Raw genomic sequence first — 20,360 nt, 5'->3', positions numbered from 1 at the left:
TTAGGAGACAAGCACGTAGTAGATAAATATAAGCCACGTACGTATTATGTAGGTATACGGTGTAAGTTCGGAACTTTTGATGCAAGTTGTGTCGATACGCGCTGCGGACTGTGCGCGGATCAACTCAGTTAGTGAGGAGCAGTAGTTCGCGGTACGTCGTTACTAAAATGTTTTAAAGCGTCATATCGTCTCAGCGGCGTCACCGGGGGTTTTTGGCAAACGCAGAATCATCGCCTGATAGGGCCCGAAGCCAGGAGCAGGAGAGATAGACGGAACGACTTTCTAAGGGTGTCTCTTCTCGGAACACGGCTATCACGTATTCACTTTAATATATGCCTAGGATAACTGCAGGTAGTTCAAGAAAACGACTGCGACTGCGATTTACATAGAAAAAGGCCCCATTTCAACATTTTGCTACATAGGTATGATACCTACTTCCTATAAAACAGTCTATGGTGTGGTATGTCTGTCTGTCATCACGAGATAACTCGTGCTCGGATGAAAGGAGTCAACACCTTTATCATTAGACGTCTCAAATGCAGGCCTCAAACGGACTTGACTGCGTATTCGATTATATTGTGCAAAGATCGTGTTAAGTTTAAAAAATCTACTAATAATATACCTATTGCTTAACACCTTAACAGATTAACGTAGACAATCTGTACCGAAAATGTACCAAACAACAAAGTGCAGCTGTAAGTACTCGTATGTATGCACGCTACAACTTTGCCTGCATCTGTATATTCTAGTCCTAAGTACTCCGAAGTAGTCGACTGACTGGGTCACCTGCCTAAAGTAGTTTGGGAAAGCTACGTACGAGTATCTGCTCCATTGTGCTAGCGGACGTGCCGCGGTGACATTGCTTTTATTGAATTTAGTTTATCATACTTATTTATTTAAACACTAGCGGACGCCCGCGACTTCGTCCGCGTGGAATTTAGTTTTTCAAAAATTTCTCGGGAACAATGGATTTTTCCGGGGAAAATGTAGCCTATGTGTTAATCCAAAGTATTACTATTTTCAGTCCAAATTTCAGCCAAATCGCTTCAGTAGTAGCGGCGTTAAACAGTAACAAACATCCAAACATCCATACAAACTTTCGCGTTTAAAATAATAAGAATAGAGTATTACAATATGATAAACGCGAACTAATAGGTAATTTCGAAAAGAAAAATTGAAAAAACTGGAACTCCGAGAGAGAAGAAAAGAGTATCCCATTGTAACGAAAAAGCGAGTGATATTTTCGGCTCAGTAACTATTTGTCGACATTCGTCTTTTTTTTCTCAAAACAGGAATTAAAATAAATTATCATCATAGGCCATCATAGGATCTTGATTTGATAGACACTCATCATACTGTAGATATTATGTCCATAGTAATATTATAAACAAGCTGACGCCGCGCGTTTTCACATGGGTGGTTTCCGTCCCCGTAGGAATACGGGGATAAAATATAGCCTATAGCCTTCCTCGATAAGTGGGCTATCTAATACTGAAAGAATTTTTCAAATCGGACCAGTAGTTCCTGAGATTAGCGCGTCCAATCAAACAACTGAACAACTGAACAAACTCTTCAGCTTTATAATATTAGTATAGATGCGAAAGCAAGTCTGTCTGTTACTGTCTCACAGTTTAACCGCTGAACCGATTTGGATAAAATAGATACAGATAAATCGGTCCTTGGGCAGGACATGTCCATGGATTTTCCCGAAATTTCGGGAAAATCCATGGATTTCCGCGGAATTTGTAAAAAAAATAATAATTTAACGCGAACGGTGTCGAGGGCGTCCACTAGGAATTTAATTACAGTAATTTAATTAATAGTAATTTAATTACAGTACACATAACGTAGCTTTATGCAATTCTAAATTGTTATCATGTCAATTTGAAAATCTCGTGGAAAAGTGAAGAAAATAATACGTAAACTAGCAAAAAAACAAATATTAATATCAACAAATTTTTATTAAAAATAACATATTTTTAATTAAGAGATTCAATGTAGAATGGTGCGGGTGGCATATGTCACTTTGACATTATAGATATCCATCACTAACAGCATATTTTAACGGTCTACAGAGCTATAGCTTGGCCCCATGATATGCGGGCGACGGGGAGGGAAGGACTGCGCGGTTGTGAACTCGTGCGCGGGGGCAGAGTTGGAAGTGGGGTGCATTATTTGTGGGTTTATCTGTCATCGCTACCCGCCTCCCTGCCCCGGCGAACCATCGGGTTTGTGTTACGAACGAATTTGCCCCTGCCTCCTTATATGCGAGCTTCATCATGCTGCTTGTTGCTTACTTTTCAATTACAATTATCACAGAATTTTTCTTAAAATAAAGAATTATATAGTATTACTTACATATAGCTCGGCCTAGATACAAATCTGGGACCTTGTGATTTGTAACCGCATAGGTCAATAAGGCAGTTAACTAGATATTGGAAAACATAAGGGTGAGGCCAAACGAACGTAATTTTGTGAATTGTCAATTGCGTAGTTTCTGGTATATTTGGTTTCAAACAAAAGTCCAGTTCCTACCACACGGCGGCGTCGCAAAATGAGTTGTGTTCCGAATTTCTGCGACCGAAACACGACTGACAGCTCACAAAATTACGCCTGTTTCTCCTCACCCTAAATCCCGATTATTTATCGATCGACCGGAATTACATTTTATCACAAAAGAATACGTAGATCAGTCAGCCGCACCATTGTACATAGAACAATATGCATACATCACTAATACAATCTTAAACTAAATGCAGTCATCTCCTGGTGTTGACGGTGCGCTGCACCGACGACATGCCGTCCACGAAGCGCGTGCGGAACAGCACGTTGGCGTTGTTGAACATGCCGTCCTTCAGCGACACGATGATGAACTGGGGACAACAGTACTGTTAGTTGGGGACTAACTTATACATGTTTGGGGATAACTAGAAATTCTAATAAGTATAAGCTAAGGATCAGTTATTATACATATATATCGCTGAATTGAGGATAGACATTAATTTTACTGCTATGAGTTGGGGACAAACAATAATCTTATAATTATGAGTTGGGGACAAACAATAATCTTATGGTTATGAGTTGGGGACAAACAGTAATCTCATGACTATGGGGACAAACAATAATCTTATGGTTATGAGTTGGGGACAAACAGTAATATCATGACTATGGGGACAAACAATAATCTTATGATTATGAGTTGGGGACAAACAATAATCTCATGACTATGAGTTGGGGACAAACAATAATCTCACAACTATGAGTTGGAGACAAACATTACTCGTTTGGAATGGGTAGGGGACTCCAGAATCCACCATTCACCAACGACGTGTAGATATGTACCTGCGAGTGCTTGAAGTGCTCCTTCAGCATCTGGCCGATGTTCTGCGTGTGCGAGAGGTCGAGCGCGGCGTCCACCTCGTCCAGGATGTAGAGCGGCGCCGGCTTGAACAGCAGCATGGCCAGCACCAGCGACAGCGCCACCAGCGAGCGCTGCCCGCCCGACAGCTCGCCCAGCGACTCCTTCCACGTGTTGTTGAACCCCACCTTCACCTGCGACACAGCGAACGAGTACTATTTGTGCCTCCAGCAGCGCCTTACGCTTCTTGTCGTCGTACACGCACCTCCAGCCCGTCGAGCACGCTCTTCCCTGGCGGCGGCCGCAGCCGCGCCTGCGCGCCCGGCAGCAGCGTGCTGAAGATGGAGCCGAAGTCCTTGGTGACCTGCTCGCACGCCTCCACCAGCGTCTTGCGCTTCTTCTCGTCCAGCTCCAGCATCACCTCCACCAGCTTGGCGCGATCCTGTTCCACTATCCTCTTTTTGCGCATCACATCTTGAAACTAAAAGACGAACGAAAATCATTATTGTGAGGCATTCTACATTACGATAAAGAAGGTGACTCAAGAACAAGCCGAGGTCAAGACCTAGGTTAATCCTTCCTCGATTCGACTCATTGACATGGTTCCTCCTTCCTCAAGTACGGGTGATGTTACATTCACAGCGATAGTATAAATAAGAGGGTGTTTGTTAATTTGTGTTCAGTTCTTTGTTGAGCAACGTCTGCCACGCTGCTCATCGCATTAGTAATATTGTGTGATGTTTTGTGACCAAGTGATCATAAATTGTTTGTATGTCACGGAGAACATGATGAACACTCAATATATACTGAAAGGTACCTTAAAACTTACACTCAAGGTCACAAGTCCCAGGACTTTTTCAAGCTGTTTCCTCTACTTTAAATCCCTGTCGCTGCTACCCGTCGCGTTACATCGTATAACCGCGAGCAGTGCAGCAGTACCTGCAGGCTCCTTGCCCAGCAGCGTGTGCGCGCGCGCGTTGAGCCCGCGCGCCAGCTTGTCCTGCCGCTCCCGGAGCTGCGCCACGCGCGAGCCCGCCAGGTGGTCAGCAGTACCTGCTCCTCCTCCTTGCCCAGCAGCGTGTGCGCGCGCGCGTTGAGCCCGCGCGCCAGCTTGTCCTGCCGCTCCCGGAGCTGCGCCACGCGCGAGCCCGCCAGGTGGTCAGCAGTACCTGCTCCTCCTCCTTGCCCAGCAGCGTGTGCGCGCGCGCGTTGAGCCCGCGCGCCAGCTTGTCCTGCCGCTCCCGGAGCTGCGCCACGCGCGAGCCCGCCAGGTGGTCAGCAGTACCTGCTCCTCCTCCTTGCCCAGCAGCGTGTGCGCGCGCGCGTTGAGCCCGCGCGCCAGCTTGTCCTGCCGCTCCCGGAGCTGCGCCACGCGCGAGCCCGCCAGGTGGGCCTGCTTGCCGGCGAAATCGTAGGCGCCGCCCGCCAGCCCGAAGTACTGCCGCTCCGACGGGATCCACGGGTTCTCCTTCTCTAGACTCTTGATCTGTTGACGAACATTCATATTTTAAGGCACTACGAGTAGACGGCATCCTCGAACACATCAAAATATAAGCATGACCAATGCCATATTTGGCATATTACTGGGTACATTACATGGTTCTTTCTGCAAGGAATTTTGCACTTACCATTACAAAAATAAACGTCCACTCGCCTCGCCGGGTCACATTTCCGTAACGCAACTTCCTCCCCAAGTCAAGCGTGAGTTACTTCTACACACATGACAGATTGAAAAAAACATATCTTAAAGCTTTTGAAATCGTTGGGCGGTAATAAAAATCATTGTGTAGCTTGGTACTACGACAAAACGAACTTAACTTCGCTCTAGACTCCTTAACCCTTCGAGTCCCTTTGGCACTCGCATTTTTTAGTAAGTGCAATTAATAGAAATAAATATTCAATTTGATATAAAAAGGTCACCTTCTTCTCACAGTCGGTAGCCTCCGTCTGCAGCTCCTTGATCTTATAGTCCAGCTCTTTGATCTTCAGCTCCGTGTCGTCGTTCTGTTTGGCCAGCTGCTCCTTCTTCTGCAGCAGGCGCGCGATCTCCGTGTTGCGGTTGGCGATCTCTGCTTTTTGCTTCTTGATCTTTGTTTGGAGTTCTTTCACAGCCGCCTACAATTGGGAGTTTCAAATTTATGGATAACAAAATATCTTAGGCTTAAAACCCATCTCATTTTTCTACACATACTCAATAGAATAAGTAGAATATCATCTCGCAGTGCTCTACTGTTATCAGTATATCCAAGAATACGCTGACCACCGTCAATCAACCTGTAGTCAATCAAATTAAGTTACATAACAAAATCTGAAGAAGAAACAGACGCCATTAAAATTGAGAAACGCGTTCGACAGGGATGCATCTTGTCACCCCTGCTTTTCAACTTGTACACAGAACATACGATAAGACGGTAGTGCTTTAGGAGTTGTGATTAACAATCTATGATATGCCAACGACGCTGTCTTTGTCTGTGAAGTATGGCCCGTAGTATTATATGCCTGTGAAGTATGGACCCTAGTGGAAGACCTACGTAAAAAGCTAGAAACGTTTGACGCACGACTAACGCTGAGGTGCTTGCCAGAATGCAGAACAAAACCGAGCTTGTTAAAACCGTCCAGCAGCGGAAGATCTCGTACTTAAGGCATATTTTGCGACACGATAGATACCGTTTGCATTAAACCATTATGATGGTCAAAATTGTAAGCAAAAGAGTAGGGAGAAGGAAGAAAACCTGGCTACGAAACGTAAGGGAGTGGACTGGCATAATACCAGTCGAAAAACTTTTTCGCCTAGCAGTGGACAAGGAGAAATTTAGAAAGAAGAACAAAATCTCACAGTAGCACTGTCGTGGTCGTCCTTGGCAGCCCGCAGCGCCGCCTGCAGCTGCGCGCCGCTGTCGCCGGTGTCCTGCAGCTGGCGCGCGCTGCCCTCCACCGCCTTCTGCAGCTCCTCCACCTCCAGGCGCAGCGTCTCGAACTCCTGCTCGCGCTGCTTCCACGACTTGCTGTGATGTTCCGCGTCCTTCTTCGCCTTCTTGAGCGCCTCTTCTGCTTTCTTGAACTCTCTGTGAATATCGAGAGGTCAAACATGTAAACAATTCACACTATAAGAGCAATGATCCATTAAAGTATTGTATCGTCGCAGCGACGTTTCAATGTAGATCCGTTACTGCGACAGACAGTGTTCCACTTGTTTTTGTTGTTGTTTAGATCCATTGTTGAGACTGACTGCGCCGCCCGCTCCACGAGCCCCTCCACCTCCTGCAGCAGCTGCGCGTGCGGCGTGCTGGCCCCCGCCGGTGCTACGTACGCACCTCTCGCGGTGCCCCTTGATGTCCTTGACCTTGGCCTCCAGCTCGCGCGCGCGCTCGGCGGTGTCGGCCTGCGTGCGCCGGTCGCGCTCCACCGCCGCCGCCAGCTGCGCCGCCCGCTCCACGAGCGCCTCCACCTCCTGCAGCAGCTGCGCGTGCGGCGTGCTGGCCGCTCGCTCGCGCGCCACCCGCAGCGCGTGGCTGTTCATCTCTAACCTATCGACAATTGCACGAGTGTAAGTTATTGATCGAAAACTACTAACATAAGTATAGGTCTTATGACCAAAGAAAAGTTTATATCTTTACAATCGGGATGGTAGTACAGGTTACGAGAAAACCTAGTAAAGTTTACCAAAAACTGATGTACTGATACTAATGACACACCCCGGCCCCGGTCAGAAAGCCCATTTCTCTTGCCTGCATCCGAGTTAGAGAATAACTCTATTCACTGATTGATTTTCTTAAACTTTTTACCTAACTACAAAATTGCGGAAGGCATGTGTATTCTGAAACAGATTCGAGAGTAGATCCATGAGAGTAGAACTACCAACGGACGGTTTACTATCTGTACATTGGTGAGTCATCCCTAACCTTCATTTACACTCACAAAAACTCAAAAACTACTGCGCTGATTTGAAAAATGCTGTCACCAATAGAAAGCTACATTATCAACACAGGTTATACTGTATCCCCGTATTCCCACGGGAATGAGTACTACACGGGTGAAACCATAAGATTCTGCTAAAAAAAATTGTCTTCATTATGTTTAGCGTATTGTTCCTACATACTTCTGCTGCAGCGAGTTGTACTTGTCGGCGACGTGCTGCATGGCGTCCAGCTCGGCGCCGCACTGCGCCAGCTGCGCCTCGGCCGCGCGCAGCTCGGCCTCCAGCTCGCGCAGCTCGCCCAGCCGCACCAGCAGCGAGCCGCCCTGAGCACAGCGCAGATACATCGGACTGTACACGGCAGACTATTTGCGGGCGACCGACACTTCGCATGAAGGTCCGTTTTATCAGAGATCCCGCAGCACCAATAGATTTTCGTTCATTCATTTATTAACAACCCATACTCTTTGAGCAAGAGTTTACGCTAACAGTCCACACCGCGGGCCCAATGTCGCCGGTCAGCAGACTTCACACGGAGGTATGCAGTTTTCCTCGCGATGTTTTTCCTTTACCGTTTGAGACACGTGTTAATTTCTAGAAATGCACACAAATGAAAATTTGGAGATGTCACTCCAAATGGGCCCCGGACCGGATTTAAACGTACACCCTCCGAATCGAATGACGCAGTGGATTTTACCGAGACACTATAGAAACTCAACAAGAATTTCGAATCATCGCATCGTTGAGCCATTGGCTCCGTGTCATATCAGAGAAACATAATCAAGACCGGGAGCCGCCGCAGAAACAGCTGAAACCACAAGTGGCACAAGTATTACCTTCTGGCGGGCCCCGCCGGACAGCACCCCCGAGGGGTCGAAAACGTCACCGTCGCGCGTGACGCAGCGGCAGCGCACGGAGGGGTGGTACGTGACGCGCTTGGCCACGTCCAGGTCGCTGCACACCAGCGTGCCGCCGAAGATGTACTGCATGGCCGGCCGCACCTCCTCGGGGAAGGAGATCAGGTCCAGCGCCAGCTGCACCTTGCTGGGGTCGCCCGCCTGCAGCGACACACACTTCGGCTCATCATCAGCATCATACGCTAGGCCTTTCTTATGGACTTCCAAACATGCTTTTGCTACTTGCAACCTGCTCACGCTTGACATCTCGGTTCAACTAGTGGGGCTTCGACCAATGCTGCGGTTTCCGGTGTGTATTAAAATGCATATACCATATATATGAATTGTTATTTCTCTACAAGAATGCCATATATGACTTTGTATAATAATTTTAAGGATAATAAGGATTCCAGCTTCGGTTTTCCCCACCACATACAATATGGGTATCAAGTCAAGAGTGAATACGCATCATCTAAGCAAGCGTATTCCACCATAAACTGAATTATTGCTTACTATCAGGTGTGATTGCCGCTAAGCGCTTGTTTATACATAATAAAAAAGGGGTGCGTTGATTCTTTCTCTTGCGCTGTGCCTGCCTGCCTTGCGTCGTGCGTCGTCGCTCCGCTGTGACGCAACCGACGCAGTAGTGAGTCACCCGGTACTCACGACGTCCTGCGCAGCGGCGAGCTTCTGGCGCGGGATGACGAAGCCGGAGATCTTGTTGAGCGGGATGATGGTGGTGCGCGTCTGCAGCTGGCCGCGCTGCAGCAGCAGCTTGCTGGTCACGTCCGTGTCCACCACCACGTCGTACAGCTGCCGACATTTGCTACCGTCACTAAAGACCCTTCTACTTAAGGGAGAAAACAATGTGTCGTATGGATCATTGGGCAGTGAAAGGGATGGACAATAGAAGAAAATGCAGGCATGCAATGCACGCACAACGGCCAATCATATGACCAAGTGCGGAGACGGGCCAGAAGAAAAAAGAAGAATGAATAAGTCATAAGGTGTCTCATTCCAAATACTCGAACCATAGTACGAGTACGTAACACTATGGTACAGATGACGACGGACGTACCCTTCCACCGGCCACTTCCTCTAGCGCCGTACAGAAGGTCGGGTCCGGCACGTCTATGAGCCGGCACACGGGCCCTGTAACAATGCACGGGATCAGTAAACCTATTTACATATACTGTACATGAATAAGAGGTGAATCGCAAACATTCGGAAATCTTTGCAATATCTTTTCGGTCCAACTTTTTCAAGACAAATGTTTTCGAATAGTTCGTATTGGTAGTGATGATTCACGGCTCCAAAACTCGGGGTTTCTCTGTGTGATCGAGTCAGAAAAGAGAACCGCAGACGGACTAAAGTCACCGACATAGCTCAGCGAGTCACGAAGCTGATGTGACGATGGGCGGGGCACTTTGTGGAGCTGACGGACGTTGAGGTCCCAAGGTTTTGGAATGGCGCTAACGAACTGGAGAAAGCAGTATCAGGATTCATTTATACGAACAGCACGTTGCCAACGGCAAACGTCGGAAACGTCGGCGACTGCAGACGACAGCAGTCGTCGGTAGCCATCGTCGGTAGCAGTTTCCTCTGCAGCTGGCAATGTGCTGCCGTGTAAATGAACCCATAGTCAATCCCCCATCGGATGAGGAGGAGGAGGAGTCGATAAATACAGATGGTTTAGGACCGCTACAAAACAGAGCCGTCTTTATCTATAGTGCAGGGGGTGCGTAGCACCTGGGCTCCGCGATCTCAGGGGCGCCCGGGCGGCCGCGCGGGATATGATGGTATGGTCGGTATAATCTCGCTTAACTGAAGTCCGGTTTACATATCTACATTTTCCATAGCATCTAGAACTCTTCTTACATAAATGTGTCCAGTTTTAGCAAATAGGTAACTACTTAAAAGGTATTTGTTTTCTACATAGACAGTTTGTCTATGTAGAAAACAAATTAGCACTGTGCTTAGCACGGTACTAAAGGGCGCTAGAATATTGATTGCACCCGGGCGCTACGTGAGCTAGAGACGTCTCTGCTACAAAATGCCTATATCCTGCCATGTATATTGACATGTGTGTGCTCTCACCGTGTACTCTCCTCTTGTCAAAGTTGGGTTCCGGCGGCGTGTAGTTGAAGTTGCATCGCTGCAGGCGCGCCGCCAGCGCGTCGGCGCGGTCGCGGCGCGCGCGCAGCCCGCCCTGCAGCGAGCGCATCGTCTCCTTCAGCTCGCGGCTGCGCTCCTCGCTATAGTTGATGCCGGCCAGCTGGGCCTGCGCAACACAGTGTTACGAAGGACCTTGGTAGTACGTGCTTAAGGTTCACAATTGCAGGACATTGACAGAAAAGGTAATCGGATGCAATCTTTATTGATGCGCGCGCGATTTGATGTTCTGACGCCGAGCCTCTGTGTAGCGGTTGATACATATTGTTAACGCCAAAATGTGGCTTGTTGATAGTGCGGTCGAGGCCTATAATATGATAGTGCGGACTTGACCTTATAATCAATACATTATCTGTGAACATTACTGTTTTATATTGTTTTATCTATATTGTCTATGAAAATTCTGTATATAAAGTGAAAATTAAATTATAACGGACACTCCGCTGCTAAAATTCGAAATAGTCGTTTTTCTTCTCACCTTTGTGATCCTGCAAATATTAAAAGAGATCCTGTAGTCAGGATCTCATTGTGTAGATTTCCATAATTTACATAATTGGCGACCGTGTGACAAAACTACAAAAAACCTAAGAAGAAAATCAAATCCAGCGAGAAGTCTACGAAGCCATCACCGAAACTCCAAAATTCGTTTCGCGGTATCAGGCTCAAACAAAGAACACCGTTGCTGCCAGGCCGGGACCCGCCAGTTCCGCAAGTACCGGGCGCAACAAGAGGAATCAACATCGGACGCCCGCGTAGTCGTGGGGCCGAACATACAAGACCGTTGCAGCCAGGCCGGGACTGAGTTCCGCATGCACCAGGCGCAAGGCAATCAATCAAGACCGGATTCCGGCGTAGTCGCTGGGCCGCGTAAATATTCATCCCGCAAATCGGGATACCTAAAACAACTTCGGACGCCTGCGTAGTCGTGGGCCGACGAAGATAGCAAGACCATTGCAGCTAGGCCGGGGCTTTTCAGTTCCGCAAGCACCAGGCGCAACGCGAAGCATCACTAGCAGAAGCCGGCGTAGTCGCCGAGCCGCAAATCATCGCATCTGCAGCATCAGAGCGAACCGCAGCGTCCCGCAGTGACGAGACGTGACAAGAAAATCTCATCGGAAGCCGGCGTAGTCGTCGGGCCGAAATATTCAGATAAGTGTCTAAATCCACTCACAAACATTCATATTCATCCATTCATCCACTAATCCATCTCACAATCACATCACAAACATCCATTGCTCCAAAATAACCCACATAATATCACGCACTAATAATATAGTCATCCATTTTGCATGAAACGTTCACTATTTTTCAAATTCTCACTTCATAGAATACGTGAGTCATACGTTGCGTTATACTCAAATTGAAATAATTGTAACAGCACGCGCATTGTATCAGTCACCGCGCGCACAACTACTAAATACTAAATTCAATTTATTGCATAAAAATTTATCCAGCCGCGCATCAATAGGTAACAAAAGATCGTCTCTGCAAACGATAAGGAACCGGTTTGTTTAGTGTACTCGCGGTTGCAAATCGTAAACGATGTCTCTTGACGAATTAGTTCTACAACGTAACATAATAAAGCGACGCGTAACGAGGTTTAAAAATCATTTGAGTGTAATAAGTGAACTTTCCTTAGATTCGTTACAATTAAGTACTTTAGAAATAAAATTAAACAAATTCGAGTGCTTAGAAAACGAATTCTTAAATTTACAGTGCCAAATAGAATGCTTAAATTCAAGTGATTTACAGGATGAACTAGATATTCGCGAAGACATCGAAGATGGTTTCATTAGTGCGATTGTTATGGCGCGCGATATAGTGTCGCGTAATGCCAGATCTTTTCGAACTAAAGACACTTGTAGTGCATCTCCGATTAGCCAAGAGCAGGTCAGTAATAAAAACACGTTAAATCTGCCTCCAATCCAAGTTTCGGAATATAACCGCAACATTTTCTGCGATGATAGAGGGTTCAATAAAAATTCATTAGGTGACGGAAAGCCATATTTAGATAACGCTCAATTATGGTCGATTATTTCCGAACCTATAACACAGAGTAGCCGTAACATTAAGCGAAATAATTTTGTTTGTAATGCGTTATCGGCCGAGCAATTAGATAAACAAGTATCAAAAATCGAGGAGGTCGAAGAATTACCTCGAAAACTACTTAGCAATAGCGAGAAAGTGTGTGAACAACACTTTGAACAACACACAACTCGACAATCAGGTCGTTTTAGCGTCCGATTACCCCTTAGGGATTTACCAACGGCCCAAGGGAATTCATTTACTCAATCTTACATGATAAAATTATTTTCACGTCAAGTACCTTCAAGCATTAATAAACTTCAAATAGTTTTGGAGACTTGTAAAATTTTCGAGCCGCTAGAATTACTTTCACCGTCCATTCAATCAATCTTATTTGTATCTAAAATACGAGTACCTAATCAAAGGATAAGGGCGTTTAGTTTAGAATGCGATCAAAAAATATCACGTAATACTTTTAAAGAGTGCGAGAGTATGCAAGCGAAAACAAACATTCGCAACACATTGAATACTTCGCGATATGAGCCTTGTGACAATCACGTTAAGGTCGAAATTAGTTCGTTTTACGATGCGTCAATGTGTGAGTATCGCGCTAGCATTTACTTCAAGACAAACATCGCGCGCGCGAAATCGCGGGTAGTTCTAACTGCGAAGCCTAACATAATAACTCCACGAATGGAGCTATCTTCAGCGCTGCACGCCGCTAGGTCTGGCGTAGCAGTCCTAGGTTCATACCTCACACCTATATGCGTATTATATTGGTGCAATTTAAACGTTGTACTCGTTATATTGGCGGAATTAAAGGCGCGCTCGGTTATTATTAAGCCAGATATTTTTACATTTAAAAATCATTTTAACATAAATATAATTAAATTAAAGCATTGTCCCGCATATGTGTCTCGAATTATATTTGATTCTAGTCATCATAAAGCTAAAAATACTGCTTATTTATTCCACACAAAATTGAGGAAATCATTTCCAAGGCTGGATTCATCAGCGTACCGGTACGACAAGAAATACCGAGTCATTTTAGACATTCATCACGTCATAACAAAATTCTTGTGTCACTATGAACACACTCAACTAATGCACTCATTGTATTATTCCACTATACAAACAGTATGTCCACAGGGGGGAAGAATATTAGCACTACGCACTGTGCATGATCGCATAAGGATCACCCTCCACTGTGGACTAGCGATAACTCCTACAATGGGAGATTTACTAGAACAGCGTCTGATAATTACCTTCGTATTTCTAACTGTCATGTCAGCTGCATGCAAATTCATTAATTTTTTATTCAAGAATCGAGCATATTAGCAACTCTCTGCAACATGCAAATGAATTTTAATTTATAATTTATGCGCCTCATTGCTGTGAGCTATGGGGAGAGGACATCAAGTCAAAATAAGGCATCTCAATTTTAAGACAGTAGTTAGTAATCTCATATCATATTTGAGGAGCAGTGCACGTTTTTATATGCGAGTGGTGGCTATACTAAATAGTATACCCCTTGCATCCTATATTTTCCTCTCCTAACTTTTTCCCTCTCTTCCCAGGGCACTTACTGGTCGGCCGGCGTCTGACCACGTTAATCATCATCATCGACTTGAATTGAAGACCAGAGAACCAACTGAAGTTCTACGGCAAGAAGGCAGCATCACACACCTCAGCGAGCACCTGCGCCGGGTCACCACATTTCTCGTCCACGCTGCACGGAAAGTAGTGCGACGAGCGTTGAACGGCATTTACCCCTGTGCCCTCCTACTGATTCTTAAACGCTTAACGTTTCAGAGGGGGGAATTTATGTTAACGCCAAAATGTGGCTTGTTGATAGTGCGGTCGAGGCCTATAATATGATAGTGCGGACTTGACCTTATAATCAATACATTATCTGTGAACATTACTGTTTTATATTGTTTTATCTATATTGTCTATGAAAATTCTGTATATAAAGTGAAAATTAAATTATAACGGACACTCCGCTGCTAAAATTCGAAATAGTCGTTTTTCTTCTCACCTTTGTGATCCTGCAAATATTAAAAGAGATCCTGTAGTCAGGATCTCATTGTGTAGATTTCCATAATTTACACATATCATAAAGATTGCATCCGAGTATACCTATTTTTGTCGATTTCTTTGAATTGACTGTTTAGATCCAATGAACCTTACTGCTTTGTTATTAAAGTTTACTATTACTTTTAGATAGATCGTACGACTGAAAATTACATTCCAAACTTCACGCATACACTTGACTGATCTGCTCGTCCAAGAGAAGATCTACACTCAGACTCCTAGCACCCAGGTGGGTTCCACTCACCCAGACCGCTATTTTTTTCCTGGTATCTGCAGCGTTGCACTGTTTCGAGTCTCAGGCAACGCACGTCCTGTAACCTGGCTATGGACCCTAGGGTTGTGCCGGCGAAACGACTCGACCAATACCATAAACGTCCCCGGACTCACTCGCGGAGCCCCCCAGTACTGCCGGTACCTGCACTTGGTCGACGTCCGCCTGGTGCTTGTCGATGCTGCGTCGGTCCTTCTCGTACTGCGCGCTGCTGGTCTTGAACTCCTTCTGCAGCGCCTTGAGCCGCTCCTCGGCGTGCTTCTTCTCCATCATGCTCTGCGAGATGCGCGTCGAAGCCTCCGACGCTTCTTGTTTGGCCGCTGTGGAATACAACATTGACATGTGTTACATAAAATTTTAGTCTATTATCCAAAGCAACAGAATAAAATTTAAAAACTATTAAGCGATATCTGACCCATGAGCTGATCCTGCAGCGACTCGGAGGCGCCCTCCAGCCCCGAGCTGACGGCCAGGAAGCGCTGCTGCGCCTCCGCCAGCGCGGCCTCGCTCTCGTCGCTCGCCGCGCGGAGCCGCTCGAACGTTGACGACACCTGGCCACGGACAACGCCCATGTAGATACTGTAGCAGCTACGGTGGAAATGTTCGCCCGCCCGCGCGCCCGCACCGCCGCACAACTCACCTGGTCCAGCACCTGGCGCTTGTCGGCCAGCGCCGCCGTGTCGTCGGCCAGCGCGCGCTCCAGCAGACGCGCTTTCTTCTCCTGACAGTTCACAAACAAATTATGTTACCGACATAGTAGTTTTACTTGTAATTTATACGAATTTGTGAAGTTATATGGCGTATCTCTGGATTTAAACCGATTTAAAATAGTAGATTGTTATACAAGGGGCTAAAAAGACCCATTATATACGAGGTATTTTTAGGGCCCGAGACGAAGGCGAGGGCCGCCTAAATAGAAACCGAGTTTATAATGGGTTTAGCCCTACGTGTTACAATCTGCTTTTCACTACGATTGCGAGAAAATAACAATTATTGTTGAAAAATATGTAAGTTACGGTCACAAATTGACAATGAATTTCTGAAAAAAATCAAGTGTGTATTATTCACGCCAATTGTTTTTTAAATTCTCGCTTTTTAATTTTATTTTTTTCACATGAGAAAGAGGCAAAAGTATTACACCGTAAAGGATGTCCCATGTCTTCAAATCTCGTTCTATTCGCATCTCAATAAAAAAATAAACGCATTCCACAGACAAGAACGCTGCATTTCATTCCAATTTAAAGTTTTTTATTTATTTTTCAAAACAATCAGTGCCTTACCTATAATGATTCTATTTTCGAATTAAACCTCCTCCGTTTTATAGTAAGCTAGTACTTAGCTAGTACTCGTAACAGACAAGAATTAAAAAAACAAAATTACTTTAGCCCCTAGAGGCTAATATGCTTGTTTAGCCCCGCTGTGGAGTGGTAATATGACAGTGTTTTTGAGCAAGAGTAGTGAAAAATATATTATTAATAGCCATGTTACCTGTGAGTGTGTCAAAGGTATAATATAACATCACGCTACGAATATTGTCTCGTTATTGATAAGCATTCCACACTGAGCTTGGCTTTAGTATAGTAAATGCTCGGAATCCCAAACAACGTATGCAAGTCCGACAAGACTGCACCTGCGAGGCGAGCGCGTCCCGCGCCGCGCGGTGCGCCGCGGCCGCGCCCGCTTCGCTCTTCTCGTGGCCCTGCAGCTCCTGCTCCAGCTGCTTCAGCACGCTGCCGCTTTCCTGAAAATCATAATCACCATCACTATTTCAGGCTACCAATCTTCATCATCTGTATCAGCCTATTTTAACGGGCTACAAGGCTGAACTTCCCAATATATGGGGATGGAACATGAAGCTTAGACCTCGTACGAGTACGTTTTGAATTCGGGTTGGCAGGATTAGGATATAAATGATAATGTTAAATTCTCTATTGATATTAATCACAATTGGAACATTTCAGTTAATGATTATAAGGATCTAGGACGGCCTTAATGCACTCTCTGAGTCACAAGAGTGTAATTCAACCAATTTTTTAAGCCTGGGATGAGGATTTTTATCAATTTCTTTAGGAAAAGAAGAAAAAGAGCAAAAATCAACCACCTGAACCGCAAAGGCTCTGGACTAACGAGGTTGTCCCTTATTTATATGAGACTTATAATAGTAATAGATGATGTTGGTTGTAAAACGTATGGTAGGTACATTGGTACGATACGAATCAGTGGACCCACTTGTATGACTTTCTACTTCTTTCTAAATACTACAATCTGTTTGATGCGATGCATCCGATACGTACGATGCGGTTCTATGACCATAAAACTCGAGTGCACTGTATATTTTATTATAATTTAAAATGACAATTTTATTATAATTAATGTAATTTTGATTTTTTTGTGTGCTTGTGAATAATCTATCTCAGTGTGACATTGTGTCATAGTTACCTCATCAATTTTATTGTTGATGTCAGCGACCTGCTGGTCCAGCTGCTGCGCCAGTCTCCCGTTGGCCGCGATGCTGTCGTGCCTGCCCTTGATGTCGTCCTGCACCGCCACCACTTTGTCTGCCGCCTCCTTCGCTTTCTCTTCCGCTGACACATACCTATTTACAATTTTCATTTTTTTTTCATTCAAGATTGCCCATGTTTGACCATGATCTCTTCTGGTAGTAAGTGTAGATACAATCTGGGCTAAAGGTTGGGCAGTTTGTCAGCCTATTGCAATGGCTTAAAAAACCATAATCTAGTAGTAATATGTGTACAAGTAATTTTGGAATAAATTGTTGTGACAAAACCTATTAGGGTTCTGTTTATGTACTCTGACATTCAGAACTCTAAGAATACTTTGGTCATAGTCAATCAATCAATCTCCACAGTTAGGACAATCTTGTATTTGCTCATAAAAGTGTTTTATAAGACAATGTTTCTTCTCACAATACTTTATACTTGAAAACAAATGAAGTAGAAGCAGCACACACAACTTTTTTATAAAGATGCCTTTGAGAAAAGCCATACTGCAAACACAAAACACGCAATATTTCCTTACTTCCAAGCCACATATAGTTTGGTGAGGTTCTCCAGTTCGCGAACAACTTTCTGATACTCTTGGAACTGCGCGCGCTCGTCCTGCAGCTTTTGCAGCTTGGGCGCTATGTCTTCTTTTATTATCTGTCATTAAAAATAAAAACTCAAATAATTTAATAAAAATTTTTGACTTTACTATTATTAATATTTTGTTTGTTGGTTACATTATTCACTATCGGTGATGTGGTTTTTTAAAAAAGATGAATTTATACAAAAACAATGAATCTGAGAGAAATCTGAAATATTTTGCAAGGTTATATTTTTGTTAAATGGCTAAGCCTTTTTTTAGAGTTATGAGTACTTACATCATTCAGCTCCTGTAGTTTAGCATCTTTCTTCTCAATAGTTTTTTGTGCAGCTTGTTTTTTGGACTCATACATCCTTGTACCGGCCGCTTCCTCCACCATTGATAATATCTGAAATTACAAACATCTTCATCAGAATAACTTCTAGTTAGTCCCGAGCAGACCAAATCCTTTCTTGTTATGGAAGGTTTAGTTTTTAGGGCTACCCTGCTGCACTACTTTGGGTTGGCCAACTTAGGACATTGTTTCTTTGTGATGTTATATCAGATAAAAGTAACATTTGATACAAGCCATTTGAATGGCTCACTAAAGAGCTGGGCTTCCTTATAGAAAAGGGGACTGGAAGCCTACCACTAAAGTCTAAATGAATACTCTGATTATGTAACAATAATTATTAGATGTTATAGATAATGGCTAGGATGCATGGTTTACATGTTCTCTAAGCCATGGATGTCCTGTCCCTGCTTCTGGGAAACTCTTAGCAGTATGATCCAGTCACATAGACTAACTACCATATTGACATGGGCTCCTTATTGGGGCCTCAACAGCATCACTGGGGTTCTGGGTGCGTGCAGAAGCATCGCTTGATGAAGAAAAGATGCATGGAATAACTCTCAAAGAGTTTCTCCTATGAAAATATGAACCTCAGAGGGCCATTACAGAAAGGTGTTTTGACCAATCTTGATACCCCTGTGACAGTGGAAACCCACATCTGAATAACATTAGAAATTAGGATTCTTAGAAGTGTCAAGTTGTTACAGTAAGACCAGCTAGAGCAAAAACAGTTGGATTTTTCGTACTCCAACAGTTATTTGCCATTCCAACAGAGAGATAAGTTACCTCTGGTGGCTTCATGTTGAGCACTTTGGTGATGCGACCCTGCATGATGAGGAAGTGTGGGTTGTTGACGTTGAGCTGCACGGAGCAGAACAGATCACTGACCCTCTTGTTCTGCACATTTATGCCATTGATCAGGTATTTGTTTTTGCCTCCCATCACCACCTGGAATTATTATATTTTACAATATTTAATTTCATTAAAATAGAAGAGACAATCTTTAACAGTGTACAATGAACAACTGCTAATAAGAATATGCTAATAGTAAAGCAATTTTGTAAAAGTATAAGGATATCTGCGATCAATGATCTTATAGTGAAAAGCTTTGGCCAACTCCTGAAGAAGCTTTTGCTTAAATGTTGAATCAAGGGTCACATACAGAAGGGAGTGATTCTTGAGACGGCACATTATTGTGAAGAAATTTCTCTGGAGCTTTGACCACAGGACTCAAATTCCTTGCATTGAAACGGCTGCATTTTTTATAAATTTTTAGTAATGTTTTGTGTTATGTTTTTGTATTGTACTTTTCAACAGTGATTTTAAAAAAAAGGAGTCAATGAAGACTTTTTTCATCAAGTTTTCATCTTTACCTGCCGGGTAACAGTAATTTCATCATGGTTCTCATACCCCAGGGGGCAATGCTCCTTGTCTCTGTTGTCAAACGTGATGCTGACTGTGGCCTTCGTGATACCCGCCTGCCCATTCTTGTATATCAGCTCTTGAAGACTACCGGCCCTCACCTACAATTTAATGATTTATACCAATATTAAAGAGGCAGTGTACTTTACACATTGGGCACTAAATAATTAACCACTTACATTAGAGAGATTAGTGATTCCGAGCACAAAGCATATAGAATCCAAAATATTAGATTTTCCTGTGCCATTGAGACCTGTGATCGCATTAAATTCCGGATCGAATCCAGTCACTTCTACACGAGTACCGTACGATTTAAACCCATCTAGTACAATAGATTTAATGTACATTTTGTCTGAGATATACACATTAAATTGAAATAATGAAATTTTCAAATTGATATCAAAACAAATTCGCGGTACAGCGGGAATCGTGCGGGAACCGTTGACAGCAGAAGATTTAATTTATTTACTTTTAAAGTTTTTAACTTGCGCTTAAGTTCTGAGTTCAAACTTTTTTGATTGGGCCTATGATCCTACCACAGACTGCATAAAAGAACTATAGAGCTCAGATTAATTACAAAGGATCTGACTCGCTAGATAACCCCTCTGTCAAATATCAAAAATACATGATTAATCGCGTTTATAAAAACTGTTTATAAAGAATCGAAGTTTCATTGCTGTAATCATTTTCGTTGTGAGCAAAGAGCTCCCTAAAAAGGCCGGTTTGTGTAGTTCAATGGCATAAAAAATGGTCACCAACTTGCAGTTACT

General features: G+C 44.3%; 1 protein-coding gene and 1 long non-coding RNA gene across 3 annotated transcripts; one reads left to right on the top strand and one right to left on the bottom strand.

Moving 5' to 3' along the window:
* Positions 1-1,942: 1,942 nt before the first annotated feature.
* LOC112047750 (structural maintenance of chromosomes protein 2) lies at positions 1,943-20,064 on the bottom strand. Of its 2 annotated transcripts, XM_052887990.1 has the most exons (22): positions 19,770-20,062; positions 19,542-19,691; positions 18,955-19,116; positions 18,115-18,225; positions 17,772-17,893; positions 17,172-17,328; positions 16,363-16,473; positions 15,373-15,453; positions 15,148-15,283; positions 14,877-15,052; positions 10,268-10,451; positions 9,249-9,322; positions 8,837-8,983; positions 8,111-8,332; positions 7,458-7,600; positions 6,673-6,885; positions 6,195-6,423; positions 5,279-5,473; positions 4,644-4,844; positions 3,624-3,839; positions 3,343-3,552; positions 1,943-2,873 (listed from the first exon to the last, which is right to left on the bottom strand). In XM_052887990.1, exons 1-22 carry the CDS (start codon positions 19,935-19,937, stop codon positions 2,760-2,762), a joined length of 3,522 nt encoding a protein of 1,173 aa, XP_052743950.1. In that variant the 5' UTR covers positions 19,938-20,062; the 3' UTR covers positions 1,943-2,759. The 2 variants fall into 2 exon arrangements, 1 of the variants encoding a protein (XP_052743950.1); XR_008251905.1 differs by lacking the exons at positions 1,943-2,873; positions 3,343-3,552 and having other exon boundaries at positions 3,700-3,839; positions 4,412-4,844; positions 19,770-20,064.
* On the top strand, positions 10,460-14,386 carry LOC128199254 (uncharacterized). The gene is made up of 2 exons (XR_008251906.1): positions 10,460-12,232; positions 13,945-14,386. It is a non-coding gene; the product is annotated as an uncharacterized LOC128199254 (long non-coding RNA).
* Positions 20,065-20,360: the final 296 nt, after the last annotated feature.

The sequence above is a fragment of the Bicyclus anynana genome, chromosome 21 (assembly GCF_947172395.1).
Source record: "Bicyclus anynana chromosome 21, ilBicAnyn1.1, whole genome shotgun sequence".
In the NCBI taxonomy this organism is placed as follows: Eukaryota; Metazoa; Arthropoda; class Insecta; order Lepidoptera; family Nymphalidae; genus Bicyclus; species Bicyclus anynana.
The sequence above is the reverse complement of the archived record's forward strand: the minus strand, read 5'-3'. Positions and strand labels throughout refer to the sequence as shown.